This window comes from Microcaecilia unicolor, chromosome 5, assembly GCF_901765095.1.
Source record: "Microcaecilia unicolor chromosome 5, aMicUni1.1, whole genome shotgun sequence".
Taxonomy (NCBI): Eukaryota; Metazoa; Chordata; class Amphibia; order Gymnophiona; family Siphonopidae; genus Microcaecilia; species Microcaecilia unicolor.
In genome coordinates this window covers 105,863,908-105,882,717 of record NC_044035.1, presented here as the reverse complement: position 1 = coordinate 105,882,717, position 18,810 = coordinate 105,863,908, and the positions used below count along the sequence as shown (strand labels likewise).

The window sequence follows — 18,810 nt, the reverse complement described above, 5'->3', positions numbered from 1 at the left end:
AGAGCACTCTCAGTGACTCACATTGCAGAAGTGGAAAACATTTCAGGAAGATTACCTGAGTCCCAGATCAGGCAAATGGAAGCTAGAACATTTTAGTATTCTCTCCTATCGTACACAGATATGGCTAGGAGCATAAAGCAACATTAAGGTATCTGGATACTTTAGACATAGGAAAGGGTTCAGCAGGCCTACTACTTACTATTACTACTTATCATTTCTATAGCGCTACTAGACGTACGCAGCGCTATACACTTGAACATGAAGAGACAGTCCCTGCTCAACAGGCCTGTCTGTATTAATGCAGCCATGGCTCCCTCAGTCGCCTGTACTACTACTACTATTTAGCATTTCTATAGCGCTACAAGGCGTACGCAGCGCTGCACAAACATAGAAGAAAGACAGTCCCTGCTCAAAGAGCTTACAATCTAGTAGACAAAAAATAAAGTAATCAAATCAATTAATGTGAACGGGAAGGAAGAGAGGAGGGTAGGTGGAGGTGAGTGGTTACAAGTGGTTACGAGTCAAAAGCAATGTTAAAGAGGTGGGCTTTCAATCTAGATTTAAAGATGATCAAGGATGGGGCAAGACGTAGGGGCTCAGGAATGTATGTATTCTTTCTGTGACTGCTTAATAGGCCAGGTTCTGTAGAAGATTACTGGAAACCTGGTTGTTGGGAAGATTTACCTCCTTTTGGTCAGAATAAAAATGCAGCATATGGAGAGAGAAGTGTTTTAAAAAAAAGGATTACAGGAATAGATAAGGAGAATGCCGCCTTAATTTCTGGATTTCAACTCGCACTATTTAGGGGGAAATTTAGTACAGGTCACCTAAGTTAGATGCTGGGATGCTGTTTACTAAACGTGATTTCTGTATTGGCAATTGCATGCATAATTGCTGTTAGACTTATAGCGTAAGTTGGTATTTAGGTGTGGCTGCTTACACCATGTCAATGGCTGGTATAATATTTTGCGACTTTTGCTTTTGCGCATGTAACTGTATTCTGCAACCTTAGTGTGTAAGTGCTGGGCACACCCCTGACCCACCCATGCCTGATCCACGTACTAAGGTGTAAGAATTACAACTAAGTGCAGTTACTTGTGACTGCAAATTAGTTCCAATTAGCTCAATTTATAGCTGATTATTGGTAGTGCCAGCACCTAATTTATCAGGTTACACATGTAACTGACACTATAACAGGAAGGTGAAGTGAGGAATATTATCAGCAAGTAACGAGAAGGTGAAGAAGTGAGGGCCATCTCCTCCTCCTTTCCATGTATACTATTCTATAAACTGCAGGCACAAGTTTACACGCTAAGTGCAAAAATGTGTGAAAGGTTTTAGAATTAAGAGGTTATAATATGAGTCTTCATGGTGCCAGACTGGCCCAAGCATCCTTGGTATGCATACTTTAGATTCAAAGGAGACGAGCCTCTGAGATTTCCCCTGGTAAAGATCTTATAGTGCTCTAAGATCGAACTCCATTCTGTCTTGTGGCCTGAATCTTGAGAGGGCTCAGCTGAATAAGAGTTTATCAAGTCAAGATGATTTATACTCTTCTGCAAGTTCAATATGGATTAACTGAGGAATATTTTTGAAGACTGGTGTTCAGAAAGGGCACATTTTTATATCCTCCCCTTCTTCCTTCAAAGTGTCAATCTCAACATTCCTAACATTCTCAGAGGATGATCTTGTAGCGGTTGGCACTCCCTCTGTTACTATCCGCAAAAAAGGAGACCTTACCTTCTGACCCTTCGGCAACGTCGCTTACAAATATATTGAACAGAATCGACCTCAGCACCGATCCTTGAGGCACTCCACTACTCACCTTTCCTTCCTCTGAGTGAATTCCTTTAACCACCACCCTCTGGCATCTGTCTGTCAACCAGTTCCTAATCAAGTTCTCTACTTTGGGTCTTCAGCCTGTCAAGTTTATTCAAGAGCCTCCTATTAATATCAACTCAGATGATATTAATAGGAGGCTCTTGAATAAACTCAGATTGGTATACTGTTCTATTTTTCCATGTATTAACCACACTAATTTTCAACATTGTATTTTGAGTATGACTTTCTATATTTTGTCATTCATGTTTGCTTTAAAATTAATTTTGCTAACTTGTATTATCAATTGACCGTTTGTACATATACATTTATATTATTTTTGGTCCTTTTGTTTCTAAAGCTTGGTTTGTTATACAAATATGTATTTGTTTTTATTGTTTTTCTATTTTTGCAGAAGTGTTTATGGGCTCTTTTACTAAATGATTGCCTTTAACTACTGCCGGCCCAACGTGGGTTGCCAGCGGAATTTCCACCCCTCGTGCACACTATTTCCGTTGCTAGCAGAAATATTTAAAAAATATTTCCAGGGGGGGTTACTGGCGGGTTAGTGCGGGAGATCTTATTGCCACCTCAGTGGGTGGCAGTAAGTGCTTCTTCTCTCCACCCCCCCCCCAGAAGGCTCTGTGGCAAGTGCAAACTTATTTCACTGCCATTTCTTTTTTTTGGCCTTTTACTGCAGCTTAGTAAAAGGGCCCCTTAGACTCCTGAAGCAGACTGCATTGAGTCTTTTTATATACATTTGTCTTGAGTTGAATTTCTTTTAATAAATATCCCTGTGTTGGAACTTCTTTGGTCACTCCCACTTTCTATTTTTTAACCCTATATAGGCAAACATTAGCAAACCTGTCTGCTAGTAAGAACACATAAACCCATGAATCTGGACAGGTCTTCCAAGATTAGTTTTCCTTAAATCATATGTCTTTGAATTAATGTTTAAAAATATTTTCCAGTGGATTTTTTTTGGTGTGGCAGGGAGATTTGTATAGACCAGAAGGAGGTAGTCTCTTCTTGTCAAGATCAGAGGCCCATAGGAAGGAAATGCCTTGGCCTGGATTGGCCGCTGTCGTGGACAGGATGCTGGGCTCGATGGACCCTTGGTCTTTTCCCAGTATGGCATTACTTATGTACTATTATATGCAGCCTTTCTCTGCTGTTGTGGCAGATCATGGCCAAGTGTGAGGTTTGCATGTGGGGGAGACAGGAGTATAGCACATAGCCTATAAGCCATGGAGGAATTCTTATTCTTTCCAGCCAAATGGAAGTCCATCAAAGTTGCCCATCTGGAATCAAAATTAATGTCCAAACATTTAATGGAATGAAATGAAATTTGGAATGTGGGAGAAGTAGACACATCAATTAAAAAAAAAAATCAGATTAGTTCTGGGGTTCCAGAGAAATAAGCTCCTCAAAAAACAGCACAGTAGGGAATGCTTTTCAAACTCCTCTCCCCAACCCTGCATTTGCTCTGTCACTCTGCATCCTGCCCCATTATTCCACAAACTACCCCCTGCAACACGCATTCAAGAAGGTTGGCAAGAATTTCATGAGCCATGCTCTGAATACTGTCCCTGTCTGTTTAATCCCTGATTTTCTGTGTTGGAACTGAAAAGGAAATCTTAACTATATTGTTCAAATTACCAGAATAAATGTGACCTTTTCATTAACACAAACCAGTTTCTTTTGATCAGGATATGACCAGGTTTAAAGTAAAAAAAAAAAAAACCAAAAAACATTTAATTCCCAACTGTGTTTACAATCTATATATATAAAACTCACCCTCAACGTTCTATTGTCTGCTGACGTCACTGAAGCCAAGGTTCGTATGTTCGAAGCTCTGAAACCAGAAAATCACAGTCTCTGGGCCCCGCCCTCGCGTCAAACGTTATGACGTTGAGGGCGGAGCAGATTCTCACCTCCAACGATCTACTCAGGCCACAAACTCCGGATTTCCACACTGTAGCTCTGCTCCGCCCTCGCGTCAAAACGCGAAGACGTCGAGGGCGGGCCACGAAAACCGCCACCCACACAGAGCTACAACGGAAACAGCCGCGGTGTACGCCACGAACCAGGTAAAACAGCGACGAGCCTTGCAGCCATGAAACCCTTGCTAGTGCCCGTTTCATTGCGCTCAGAAACGGGCCTTTCTTTACTAGTAATTTATATAATCAGATTAACATCTGGAAAGATAGTAAAAATATCTGTTACAAAGAATTTGTTTTAAGATGTCAACATGTGGCCTTATGTAGTATCTAATTTTCAATGCACAGTATCAAGTGCTAGCAAACAGTGAGCATTATACGCTAACATTCAGTTGCTCATTTTTTTTTAAAAGATGTATGGAAACATTTTTAATTGTAGCATGATTAAAGATTCTTAGATTCCCATCCTCTGTACTTGAGAGCTGATTCAAAAGGCTGCCCAGAGCACAAATGGATGGGTGTCTTCCTGTTCCTTTGTTAGTGTTTTTCTGTTTGTATTTTTATTGTCCATAGGAATTACTGTTTGCCCACAGGTAATTCAATATGGATGGTTTTGTTTATTTCTCCAAAGGTACCATTTAAAAGACGTAATTGTTGGGAAGATTTACTTCCTTTTGGTCAGAATAAAAATTCAACATATGGAGATACAAGTGATAAAAAAGGAGATTACAGGAATAGGTAAGATGCAAGGAGAATGACTTTTTAATTATTACTAGAGTTCAACCTTTACCATTATTGTATGAGTATTCTAGTTCTTTAAAATAGTCTCTAATTGTGGTTTGATAGCTGCTTTGTTGCATGTTCTCACCCTTTTTTTATACCTGCTTAGAGAAAGCAAGATATAGATAACTGTTTTTGTCCAATTTTTAGATAATTGGTGTACTATTTAACGGTATTTCAGAGGCATAAGCAGTAATGTTAACGAGTTGGGTCCTTTAAATTTTTTTAATTTTTAGATCTATTTAACTTAAGTGACTGATGGATTTGACCAGTTACCATGATTGTGCTGTAATGTAGAAAATGTTAGAATAGCTAAATATTTATACTAACTTTGAGCTGCAATTATGCTTTGTAGTTTTGAAATTTAACTTTTACATCAGTCCAGCTTTTAAAGATTCATGGTCAAAATTACATTTTGCAGCACCAATTCTTTTCTCTATGTAATGTAGAGAGGTGAAAGATAAACCAAGTTTATTGGATTTGAATGAAAAGTATGACTTATGAATATTTACTCAAATGAGACTTAAAAAAAAATTTTTCATGTAAAATATTACAGCCATATAGTAAATAAAATTATTCACAAAAACATGCTCAATAAAATTATTCACAGGGTAAAGCTATATTTACTTACATCCATTTTTATATTGTCCTGATGGCGTTTCTGATTCTGCTCCTTTGACTTCTGGTGCATATTGGAGGAGCACACTTCACTAAGGGTGTCTTTATATTTAGATCTTTGAGGTTTTGTTACATGAACATGGGTCTGTGATGGAGGACTTTCTCTGCGTCCCTTTAATTTGCAGATGCCTATTTTCTGTTGCTGTCAAAGGGAAGCGTATGTTTCTTAGGCCTAGAAGTCATGTACTGTTCTGTTTATATAAAAGATGTGGGTTTTGATTCGGTGGGAGACTTACTTGTTCTTACTTGTTAGTTTGAATGTATATGCTCTGAAAGATGAAAGCTATCTAATCTGATTTCATTATTTGGTTATGAATGAGAAGTGGTTAAAGGAGGTATAGCCTAATGGTTAGTTCAGTGGGCTTTGACCCGCGACCTGGGTTCAATTCCCACTACAGCTCCTTGTGATCTTTGGCAAGTCACTTAACCCTCCATTGCCCCAGGTACAAAAAGTAAATTAGATTCTGAGCTCTCTAGGGACAGAGAAAGTACCTGCAGATAATGTGTACATTGCTGTATAGGTTTAGTAGTGTTATAGAAATAATTAGCTGTAGTAAAGGAAGGAGCTTGTCCCACCACTTTTTCACATTTTGCTTCTTATAAAGGGGGTAGGAATTGTCTTTTCTCTCTCATCTCAGTTTTTGTATTCCCTCTTCAGTTTTCAGATGTTCTCCTGCTTAGGGTTGTTTCACCTCCTATGCATTTTGTAGTGATTTATTGTACACCACCTAGTTCTGTGTCCTTGATGACTAATTCAACCAGATTCATTTTTTTGTGATGAGAGATTTAAATCTATGTGGTTTATAATCCAATAACAAAGATGGAGCACAAATTTAATAATGGTGTTTTTATTACCACATCTCTGTTTTGAACCTTGTTTCTACTGCATTGTTGACTGAGATTTAATTTAATTAATTTGACTCCCATTGTACCTGGTGCCTAGCAAAGTCTGAGTCTCTTTTAAGGGAAGGGCAGCTTCCTGGAGAGTTGAATTCCTGAAAAGCACCCACTTTTTGAGTACTGCATGCTACAAAGCTAAGCTTTTCTGAATGTATATATTTTCAGATTTTGGGGTTTGGATTTATTCGTAGATTCTAAAGTGCTCTCTCACCTGTGTCCCTTTCTCTTAGTATCTATCCTATACAGGGGGTAAAAAAACAAACTTCCATTCCTTTCACTTGCAGAGGTTCTGGCCTCTATAAATTGCTATACTTTATCTTTTTCCTGACTTTATTCCTACATATGCGAAGGGAGAGAAAAGACTAGTGGCCCTGTTTACTAAGGTGCACTATCATTTTTAGCGCAAACTAAAAATACAGCGTGGCTTATTAAACAGGGCCCTAGGTAAAATAAAGGAATTCAATAAGTTGCTTGAAGCTTATTTCAAAGAAGAAGGTTTTATATATTTAGGAGGATGTGGCAGTATGTGGAAAAATAGCAGGCTTTACTGTAATGATAGGCTACATCTTTCATGACAGGAAAGAGGATGCTTGGGGGGAAATTCACTTTGTCCAGATGCACTAAATTTAATGAGCCAGCAACGTGGTTTTTAGACTAGTTCTAGCTGGTTTAGCGTGCAATTAGTAAACCAGGACATGCACAATAGGGTTCTCCGAGCCATTTTCCTGTCACGGTAGCAGCTAACGAAAATGGAATGCAAAGCTATTATAATGAGCTAATTACTATTCTCCGAGGACAAGCAGGCTGCTTGTTCTCACTGATGGGTGACGTCCATGGCAGCCCCTCCAATCGGAACACTTTACTAGCAAAGGCCTTTGCTAGTCCTCGCGCGCTCATGCGCACGCGCATGCGCGGCCGTCTTCCCGCCCGAACCGGCTCGTGTTCGTCAGTCTTCTTTTGTCCGCGCTCGGTACGGTCGTGTTTTCGCCGTGTTGTGCCCTGCAAAGTCGACCTCGCGCGTTCTTCGTGTTGTTTCAAAAAAAAAAAAAAAAAAACATTCTGTGTGTGGAAAGAGACTCTTCGGTCTCTTTTTCCCCCCGCTATTTCCAGCTTTTTCGCCCCGGTAAGTTTTCTTTCGTCGTCTGGGTAGGCCGCTTTTAGGCCTCGGGTCGAAGTTTTCTTCCCCTTGTTTTTCGGGTGCCTTTTCCGCCATTTCGACTTTTGATCTCACCGGCGTGATTTTTCCGCCCATGACATCGAAGTCTCCCAGCGGCTTCAAGAAGTGCACCCAGTGCGCCCGGGTCATCTCGCTCACTGACAGGCACGCGTCGTGTCTTCAGTGCTTGGGGGCTGGGCACCGCCTGCAGGCCTGTAGTCTGTGTTCCCTTTTGCAAAAGCGGACTCAGGTAGCGAGATTGGCCCAGTGGAACGTTTTGTTCTCAGGCTCTTCGTCGACATCGGCACCGGGGGTATCGAGTGCATCGACGTCTTCAGCGTCCAGAACTTCATCCTCGGCCGCCAGTGCATCGAGTGCATCGAGGCATCGGCCCTCTGCATCGGCGCTGAGACATCGGACAGCTGCATCGACGTCGGTGGTACCGGGACCTCGTCGGCTGATGTCGTCGGACGGTGGTGCTTCGTCTGGAGTGCAGGTGAGGGCTGTCCATTCCCCTGCTGGTGGCGGTGAGCCTTCGGGTGGGTCTCCCCCTACCCTGAGGGCTCCTGCGGTACAGCACCCCCGAGACCGACCTCCTTCGGCCTCGGCCCCGAGGAAGCGACGGTTGGATTCTACGTCCTCCTCGTCGGTGCCGGGAAGCTCCGGTGACATGCTTCGTTCCAAGAAATCGAAGAAGCATCGTCATCGGTCTCCTTCCCGTGTCGGCACCGAGAGCTCTGGGTCGCCGAGGGAGTCGGCACCCAGTAGGCATCGGCACCGAGAGGACCGCTCACCCTCTGTCCAGGAGGAGTTGATGCGCTCCGCTCTGGACAGCCTGGAACAGCCTCCACGCCCGGAACAGGTTCTGACATCGACGCCTGCATCGACTTCCATGCCTTTCTCTGCAGCCGCTCTGAACGAGAGCCTCCGGGCCGTTCTCCCAGAGATTCTGGGAGAGCTGTTACGCCCTACCCCTCCGGTACCGGCGGTGCTTGCGCCACCGGTACCGTCGAGCGTGGCGCCGGCTGGTCCATCGCCCGAGGTGAGGTCTCCGGCGTCGGTGCCGCGTGCGGTACCGGCTGCCGTCGCCTCCCAGGAAGGCTCCCCGACTACGTTGGCGGAGGGAGCTTCGCCGATGCGGGTGAGGGAGTCTACCTCTCGACGCCCCCATCGTGGACGTGGCTCCACAGAGTCGAGTCGGGCGAGGTTGCAGACACAGGTCCGTGAACTTGTCTGACACCGAGGGTGAGGCCTCGTGGGAAGAGGAAGAAGACCCCAGATATTTCTCTGACGAGGAGTCTGAAGGTCTTCCTTCCGATCCCTCTCCTGAGAGACAGCTTTCTCCTCCCGAGAGTCTGTCTTTTGCTTCCTTTGTCCGGGAGATGTCTACGGCCATCCCCTTCCCGGTGGTTGTGGAGGACGAGCCCAGGGCTGAAATGTTTGAGCTCCTGGACTATCCTTCTCCACCAAAGGAAGCGTCCACTGTACCCATGCACCATGTCCTAAAAAAGACATTGCTGGCGAACTGGACCAAGCCTCTAACTAATCCCCACATTCCCAAGAAGATCGAGTCCCAGTACCGGATCCATGGGGACCCAGAGCTGATGCGCACTCAGTTGCCTCATGACTCTGGAGTTGTGGATCTGGCCCTAAAGAAGGCTAAGAGTTCTAGAGAGCATGCTTCGGCGCCCCCGGGCAAGGACTCTAGAACCTTAGACTCCTTTGGGAGGAAGGCCTACCATTCCTCTATGCTCGTGGCCAAAATTCAGTCCTACCAGCTCTACACGAGCATACACATGCGGAACAATGTGCGGCAGTTGGCGGGCTTGGTTGATGCGCTCCCCCCTGAGCAAGCCAAGCCTTTTCAGGAGGTGGTCAGGCAGCTGAAGGCGTGCAGAAAATTCCTGGCCAGAGGGGTGTATGACACCTTTGATGTTGCGTCCAGGGCCGCTGCTCAAGGTGTGGTGATGCGCAGGCTCTCATGGCTGCGTGCCTCCGACCTGGAGAATAGAATCCAGCAGCGGATTGCGGACTCGCCTTGCCGTGCGGATAATATTTTTGGAGAGAAAGTCGAACAGGTGGTACAGCAGCTCCACCAGCGGGACACCGCATTCGACAAGTTCTCCCGCCGGCAGCCTTCAGCCTCTACCTCTACAGGTAGAAGATTTTTTGGGGGAAGGAAGACTGTTCCCTACTCTTCTGGTAAGCGTAGGTACAATCCTCCTTCTCGACAGCCTGCGGCCCGGGCTAAGCCCCAGCGCGCTCGCTCTCGTCAGCAGCGTGCGCCTCAGCAAGGCCCCTCGGCTCCCCAGCAAAAGCAAGGGACGAGCTTTTGACTGGCTCCAGCAGAGCATAGCCGACATCCAAGTGTCAGTGCCGGGCGACCTGCCAGTCGGAGGGAGGTTGAAAGCTTTTCACCAAAGGTGGCCTCTCATAACCTCCGATCAGTGGGTTCTTCAAATAGTCCGGCAAGGATACACCCTCAATTTGGCCTCAAAACCTCCAAATTGTCCGCCGGGAGCTCAGTCTTACAGCTTCCAGCACAAGCAGGTACTTGCAGAGGAACTCTCCACTCTTCTCAGCGCCAATGCGGTCGAGCCCGTGCCATCCGGGCAGGAAGGGCTGGGATTCTATTCCAGGTACTTCCTTGTGGAAAAGAAAACAGGGGGGATGCGTCCCATCCTAGACCTAAGGGCCCTGAACAAATATCTGGTCAAAGAAAAGTTCAGGATGCTTTCCCTGGGCACCCTTCTTCCCATGATTCAGGAAAACGATTGGCAATGCTCTCTGGACTTGAAGGATGCCTACACACACATCCCGATACTGCCAGCTCACAGGCAGTATCTGTGATTTCAGCTGGGCACACGTCACTTCCAGTACTGTGTGCTACCCTTTGGGCTCGCCTCTGCGCCCAGGGTGTTCACAAAGTGCTTGGCTGTAGTAGCAGCGGCACTTCGCAGGCTGGGGGTGCACGTGTTCCCATATCTCGACGATTGGCTGGTGAAGAACACATCCGAGGCAGGAGCCCTGCAGTCCATGCAGATGACTATTCGCCTCCTGGAGCTACTGGGGTTTGTGATAAATTATCCAAAGTCCCATCTTCTCCCAGTGCAGAAACTCGAATTCATAGGAGCTCTGCTGGATTCTCGGACGGCTCGCGCCTATCTCCCGGAGGTGAGAGCCAACAACTTGTTGTCCCTCGTCTCGCGGGTGCGAGCGTCACAGCAGATCACAGCTCGGCAGATGTTGAGATTGCTGGGCCACATGGCCTCCACAGTTCATGTGACTCCCATGGCCCGCCTTCACATGAGATCTGCCCAATGGACCCTAGCTTCCCAGTGGTTTCAGGCTGCTGGGGATCTAGAAGACGTAATCCACCTGTCCACGAGTTTTCTCAAATCCCTGTATTGGTGGACGATTTGGTCCAATTTGACTCTGGGACGTCCGTTCCAAATTCCTCAGCCACAAAAAGTGCTGACCACGGATGCGTTTCTCCTGGGATGGGGGGCTCATGTCGATGGGCTTCACACCCAAGGAAGCTGGTCCCTCCAGGAACGCGATCTGCAGATCAATCTTCTGGAGATCGGCTGTCCCACCAAATTATCCAAATTCAGACAGACAACCAGGTTGCCATATACTACGTCAACAAGCAGGGGGGCACCGGATCTCGCCCCCTGTGTCAGGAAGCCGTAAGCATGTGGCTCTGGGCTCGCCGTCATGGCATGGTGCTCCAAGCCACATATCTGGCAGGCGTAAACAACAGTCTGGCCGACAGGTTGAGCAGGATTATGCAACCTCACGAGTGGTCGCTCAATTCCAGGGTAGTGCGACAGATCTTCCAGGTGTGGGGCACCTCCTTGGTAGATCTCTTCGCATCTCGAGCCAACCACAAAGTCCCTCAGTTCTGTTCCAGGCTTCAGGCCCACGGCAGACTGGCATTGGATGCCTTCCTCCTGGATTGGGGGGAGGGTCTGCTGTATGCTTATCCTCCCATACCTCTGGTGGGGAAGACTTTGTTGAAACTCAAGCAAGACCGAGGCACCATGATTCTGATTGCTCCTTTTTGGCCGCTTCAGATCTGGTTCCCTCTTCTTCTGGAATTGTCCTCCGAAGAACCGTGGAGATTGGAGTGTTTTCCGACCCTCATCACACAGGACGAAGGGGCGCTTCTGCATCCCAACCTCCGGTCCCTGGCTCTCACGGCCTGGATGTTGAGAGCGTAGACTTTGCCTCTTTGGGTCTGTCAGAGGGTGTCTCCCGTATCTTGCTTGCTTCCAGGAAAGATTCCACTAAGAGGAGTTACTTCTTTCTTTGGAGGAGGTTTGCCGTCAGGTGTGACAGCAAGGCCCTAGATCCTCGCTCTTGTCCTACACAGACCCTGCTTGAATACCTTCTGCACTTGTCTGAGTCTGGTCTCAAGACCAACTCTGTAAGGGTTCACCTTAGTGCAATCAGTGCATACCATTACCGTGTGGAAGGTAAGCCGATCTCAGGACAGCCTTTAGTTGTTCGCTTCATGAGAGGTTTGTTTTTGTCAAAGCCCCCTGTCAAGCCTCTTACAGTGTCATGGGATCTCAATGTCGTTCTCGCCCAGCTGATGAAACCTCCGTTTGAGCCACTGAATTCCTGCCATCTGAAGTACTTGACCTGGAAGGCAGTTACTTCAGCTCGTAGAGTCAGTGAGCTTCAGGCCCTTCTAGCCCAGGCCCCTTATACCAAATTTCATCATAACAGAGTAGTCCTCCGCACTCACCCTAAGTTCTTGCCAAAGGTTGTGTCGGAGTTCCATCTGAACCAGTCAATTGTCTTGCCAACATTCTTTCCCCGTCCTCATTCCTGCCCTGCTGAACGTCAGCTGCACACATTGGACTGCAAGAGAGCATTGGCCTTCTACCTGGAGCGGACACAGCCCAACAGACAGTCCGCCCAATTGTTTGTTTCTTTTGATCCCAATAGGAGGGGAGTGGCTGTGGGGAAACGCACCATATCCAATTGGCTAGCAGATTGCATTTCCTTCACTTACGCCCAGGCTGGGCTGGCTCTTGAGGGTCATGTCACGGCTTATAATGTTAGAGCCATGGCAGCGTCGGTAGCCCACTTGAAGTCAGCCACTATTGAAGAAATTTGCAAAGCTGCGACGTGGTCATCTGTCCACACATTCACATCTCATTACTGCCTGCAGCAGGATACCCGACGCGACAGTCGGTTCGGGCAGTCAGTTCTTCAGAACCTGTTTGGGCTTTAGGATCCAACTCCACCCCCCAAGGGCCCATGTTTGTTCTGTTCCAGGCTGCACTCTCAGTTAGTTGGTAAATTTTTTTAGGTCAATCTCAGTTATGTCCTCGCCATTGCGAAGCCCAATTGACCATGGTTGTTGTTTTGAGTGAGCCTGGGGGCTAGGGATACCCCATCAGTGAGAACAAGCAGCCTGCTTGTCCTCGGAGAAAGCGAATGCTACATACCTGTAGAAGGTATTCTCCGAGGACAGCAGGCTGATTGTTCTCACAAACCCGCCTGCCTCCCCTTTGAAGTTGTGTCTTCCCTTGCTTTGTTTTGCTACTTATGGGACTGACGAACACGAGCCGGTTCGGGCGGGAAGACGGCCGCGCATGCGCGGTGCGCATGAGCGCGCGAGGACTAGCAAAGGCCTTTGCTAGTAAAGTGTTCCGATTGGAGGGGCTGCCGTGTACGTCACCCATCAGTGAGAACAATCAGCCTGCTGTCCTCGGAGAATACCTTCTACAGGTATGTAGCATTCGCTTTATAATGTGCATGCAATGTGATGCACTACCGTTTCGGACCCCACCACCACCACCATGCACAAAAGCAGTCCCTACCTTTACCGTGGTAATTTTAACGGGAGGTCTGGACCTGCTGGTTCTTCATTATCGCAAGTAGGAGAAGGGGAGAAACAAGGCAGGGAAGATGGAGCACAAAAAAAAAAAGTAAACCAGCTTACACGCAGCTTCTTTGCGTGTATGAAAGCCGTGCCATGTTTCTTTTTCAAATGACATTTTACTGGCAAGAAATTGGGAAGGGGGTGGGGGTGGCAGTACCGAAATGTAAAGCATAAAAGTATTGGTGACTTACCAAAAGTGCAAGGAAGACAAGGGTCCATCAAAGAAACACGACCACTTCGAAGTGTAAGAAGGACCCGCACGTTTGAACACCTGATAAAGCTAAGTAATATCTGGTGTGGACCCAAATGTACTAAGCGAATTTGTAAAAATTGAATGCATTAAGTGAATCAGTAAAGTAAATTAACAAGAACAGACATATTCACAGAGGTTTTTTGGCTGATGATGAAGAAGCCCAGCCCCCGAAGCTTATAGTTACGCTGGGGGCTTCTCGAGGCATTTCCTCTGTTAAACACCCTGACTTATTTCAGCGATTGTTTTCTCAGTCAGATATTTTGATGTTTGTTTTTGCGATATCTCCTTACCTTCTAGATAAATAATCACTTTATACTGGATTCCCAGTTCATGCATTATCCTTTTTATGCAAGTTTATGTCAAGGGAACCTTTTATGTATTCTAACTCTTAAGGTTCCACAACTTGATTTTTCATATAAAACTTTAGTTGTTCTTGAAGAAAGCTCTTATATAAAATTTAAGACAGCTTTGAAAACTTCGTTGTCTGAAAAGTAATTTGTTGGAGTCTGATGAACCATTTAGCTCTTGGTTTTGACTGGGTTGGGATTTTTAGAGAATGTGAGTATTGACATGATTATGCCTGGTCTTGTGGAAACCATCTGTTGTGTGTTCTGGCTAAGTCTGATTTTTTTTTTTTCTTTTGGTCTCTCTCCATTCCTTATGTTCCCTGTTTGTGACATGGAATGTTTTTGTCACTGTCTGTCATTGACTTTTATAGTGTAAACTGTTATGGTGTTTGTCTTATATGGTTTGTATTCCTTTGATAGTATTTTGTCAACAGTATGTAACACTACATAAAAATGAGAAGTACAATAGTGTTATTACCAACACTAATAAATAGAAATAAGTAGAATCTTTAAGAATAAGAAACACTAAAATGTTTACCAGAAATTTTTTTTTCTGTGATTGACAGGACCTAGCACTACAACAGAAACAGAAACAATTGCAAAATATGAAATAATGGATGGAGCCCCAGTAAAAGGTATTTATTTTTATATTTTCCTTTTTTGAGGTGTAATTTTTCTGCAAATTTAAATAGCTGGGTTCCATAGCATCGCTTCACACTATTACATAACTTGTGGGTAGTTATGCCCTTTGACCAGAAGGTGGCGCTAGAAAACACTGAACTAGGCTGTGACATATAAGTCCTGCTAGTACCCGCAGCTCTTAAGTATTTTCTATCTTCAGCAGGTGGGTGGGCATAATTACCAGCTCCAAGATCTGAATAGGCTGGTCTTGGCCTTCTACACCCCACAGCCCTTCTCCCCTTCCCCCCTTTTCCCCCCCTCTCTTTACCAGTTTGACACAGCAATTGGGGGGGGGGAGGGGTGACAAAGTAGGGGACTTGGCCTTAGATGGCTTCTTGCTATAGGTTGTGGAGCTGTGAACTCCTTATTAATAAAAAAAAAAATTTTTTTTAAGTGGGTGTCCTCATGTTGGCTGTGGAGGGGGACGAGCTGGACCACAGAGGAAAGTGGATTGTTCCTTACCGCAAGGCTGTGCCAACTTCAGTGGAATGCACACATTCCGCTAGCTGAAACCATGGCTGAGCACAGTGGGGATGACTCTAGTGGAGTCGGGCAAGAAATGTGTGTGTTGCAGGAGCACTTTGGTAGTCTTCCGGACGCGTGTGCAGGGAGAGCGCTGGGTTGGTAGACACCCCTTTTGAGGCCTTTTCACGGGAGGCTTTGCAGCTGCTGGCAATACAGTAGCGCACACAGGCCACAGGTGCATCAGGCAACACTTCTCAGAGAAGCGTGGAAACGGTGGCCATTCTGCCATTGCAGGAAAGCAGCACAGAAAGGCCAGGCCCCTGGCTGCTGCAGGTTTGGCTCCTGCTGATCGGGCAGGACTGGCTGCGGAGTCAGGAACAGTGTTTTCCCCTGAATTTATCCTATTACTACATCAGACCTATTTATTGAAACCTGGGGTCTAGCAGCCTTGGTCCTTTCCTTCTCAGGCTGCTGCTGCTCCTTCAAAGCAATCACATTGGGATCTTCGTGACCGGACTGAAGGGGGGTCTTCTCCTTCCCCCTCCACTAACTGAGATAGCCTCGGTGGTCTCTGGGGAACCTTCTCTTTGGGAGCCATTGGAGGAGGGAGAATTGCCCCTGGAGGAGGGATGACCCTAAGGTGCTCAACACTATGATCCTGGAAACCCTAGCAGTGCTCAGCCTTCTATTATGAAGGGCCTGAGGGGTCCCTCTGAGGCCTTCCCTATGCACCTTGATATTCAGGATCTGATCTCAGTGAAGTGGGCAGACCTGGATGCTGGTTTGAAGGTGGGGAGAACCATGGCCCATCTGTACCCTTTGGTTCCTGAAGAGAGAGAGGTTTTCAGCTTACCAGGGTGGATTGCCTGGTTACAGTGGTCACGAAGAAGACCGCTCTTACAGATCTTCAGGACAGAAAAATTGAGAATGCACTAAAGCAATCTTTTGAAGTGTTTTCGCTAGGACTTCAGGCAGCTATTTGCAGCTCCTTTGTGGTGAGAGCATGTTTAAAATGGCACCAGCATCCCTTGTTGCAAGAAAACCTCATGGCCCACTTGGAGGCTCGTCTTGCCTTCTTAGCCAACGATATTTATGACATGCCTACTTGCAGTGATCACCAAAGATATTCCCCAGGTGAAAGGCACGGAGCAGTTGTAGTTGTGACTTTGGGCTGCAGATGCAACCTCCAAATCTCAGTTAAGCTGCCCTTTAGGGGCAAGTGGCTTTTTTGGGAGAACCTCAGTAATTTGGTAAAGAATTGTGTAAAACTAAGCCTCAGTGTTTATCAGAGGATAAACCAAAATCACTGTTTCAATCCTCTAAGGGACTCTCCTGTAGCAGGTTTTGGGAAAGTAGACATTACAGACCTGGCTGGCAGCAGTTCAGACAGAGGTCTCACTTCCAAGATAGATGGCCTTCCTTTCTTTCTGACAAGAAGTTGGTGGCCCAGTCCAGAAGAGCTTTCAGTGCCTCCTGTAATGCCCAATAAGGCAAGGCAGCCTCACCCTGTTCCCTCACAGAGGTCAACTTCAAAGTCATCTGGAGTATTGGGCCAAGATCACAACAAACTAGTTGGTCCTGGATATTAACAAAGAGGGATACAAACTTGAATTCTGCTTGGTCGTACTACTTTTCTTACAGTCGCCCTGTTGAGTTACCACCAAAAGGAAAGCCATGCAGGCCATGGTGCAAGCTTTACAGAATCTAGACACCATTGTACCAGCAATGAAAAGGAAGGTACTCCATTTACGTTACTCTCCCGAAGAAGGCTCCTTTTGGCCACTGTTGAATCTCAAGGCTCTGAACCGTTGCCTCAGTGTGTGTGTCATTTTTGGATGGAAACCTGGTGGCTTGATCATAGTCTCAGTCCAAGAGGGGTGTGTATCTCACCGCTCTGGATTTAAAGGAAGGGTATTTGCATATCCCCATTTGACCGCCACATCAACAGCTCTCCAATTTGCTGTCCAGGATGTCACTTCTGTTTCAAGGCAATGCTCTTCAGTCAGGCGACAGCACCAAGAACTTTTTCCAAAGTAATGGTGGTGGTTGCAGCTTATCTGTATCGGCAGGGAATCTTGAGTTGACCCTTACCTCTGCTTCTGGCTGATTCGCACTGCCTCCTTGACAGACAGCGAAACTGCGACATCGAGGGTCATACACCTGCTTCTAGCATTGAGGTGGGTCACAGAACCAGCCTGCTCTTCTCAAAAAAAATTTCCAGTTATTGGAGTATATAAGGGTTCTATTTAACATGAAGAAATGATAGATCTTACTTGCAGAGTGCAGACGGTTAAGCCTGACAACAGATTTCACCTTCTCCTTTGACAGCACCATGGGACTATGTGCAAGTGCTTGAGTCTAGGAGAGCAGTAATATAGGTGGTCCCTTGGACGTGAGCACACATGCACTCCTTCAACAGTCAGTGCTCAGTTGATAGTCTCTCAAGACTATGGCATTCACCTGCCATGGATGGTGGAAGCCAGGTGCAGCATGCACTGGTGGCTCACAATGATTGTTTTCACATTGTCAGTAGTATACTACTACTACTTATCATTTCTATAGCGCTCAAAGGCATACGCAGCGCTGGACACCATACACAAAAAGACAGTCCCTGCTCAAAGAACTGCATATTTTGTATTATTTGAATATTTTTGCTGCTGTAATTCTCTTGCTTATGTTTGACTTATTCTTGCAGTACATTGCCTTAAGTGAATTCCTTCAAAAAGTATAAATCCTTATAAATAAATGATGAATTTAAGCAAGGGAGTGCTGTTGCCAATATCTTCTTGGAAGGTGGCAACAAGGGGCGCCAGCCTTATAGGTTGGGCACATTTTCAATCAAATTTGGCACAAGGGACTTTGGACCTCATCAGAAGCAAAGTGGTTCTTCAGCCTTCTGAAGCTCAAGATGATACGCTACACCCTAGAGGCCTTTGCTCTATTTTTTTGAGGTGCTGCAGTCATGGTACTCTTTCTGAAGGTGCTTCAGTCATGGTGCTCTCCGACCTTGCAACGGTGATTGCCTACATCAACAAAGGGGAACCTACAGCCGCTAGCTAGCGATGGAGGTGGCCTTGCTGATAGCTTGGGAAATAGTGTAATCCCGACCCCTTCCCCTGGGGAGGGGGACTACACTTCAGCCTTAGAGAAGTTCTCCTTTCTTGGAGAAAAACTCCTTGACTGTTTAACCTTATACCTATGCCCCCTTATCAGACAGGCTGCAAGATGCAAGGCTAAACTTTCAGACATTTATTCCCTGGATATAATAATTTGGATTAAAGAACACAGGAAGAGATACACCATTAGGCAGTCATAAATTTATTATAAAAGCTTATTTATTACAAATAGGAAAATAGACATCTAATTGCTGCTTTGCCAATTACAATTCATAAGTAGTACATACAAAAAGTCCTTTTCCTTTCTATTCCTGTGGAAGAATTACCAGCCTGAGCAAAACGCAGCTCTAGCAAGATTCCTAATTTTTGTTGTAATAAATCATTCCTTTTATACCTTTTTTCTATGTGTACGTGACAATTCCCAGACTGCTGTCTCAGCTGATGGCCCCCTTATCTAAAAACATTTGATTTACTTGTTCCAGCAAAACCAGTCTCTCGACCTCCAACCATAAATCTTTGCACAGAATAGTCCTAGGGCTTGTTTAACCTCCTTCACCCCTCCCTGTTGCAGTGCTTGCAAGTAGTATATTAAGATAAGATTATACTGAAATACTGTCTGACCTTACCTTGCCTTTTTAAAGAGTTGGGCAAACTCTGCTCCACAGAAAAAAAGGCAGGCATCTTAAGAGTTACACAGTGATTCCATCTTATTGACCACAGATTTATACAATAGGCAAGCGACCTGCAAGGTCCAGAACAGCAAAAATGGAACAGACC

General features: G+C 45.9%; 1 protein-coding gene across 1 annotated transcript in view; it reads left to right on the top strand.

Moving 5' to 3' along the window:
* Positions 1–18,810, top strand: part of VPS26A (VPS26, retromer complex component A) — an 83,597-nt gene that overhangs the window by 46,229 nt on the left and 18,558 nt on the right. Inside the window, exons 6-7 of the mRNA XM_030203152.1 lie at positions 4,390–4,496; positions 14,338–14,406. Coding sequence (XP_030059012.1) covers positions 4,390–4,496; positions 14,338–14,406 — 176 coding nt within the window. The remainder of the gene's footprint in view (positions 1–4,389; positions 4,497–14,337; positions 14,407–18,810) is intronic.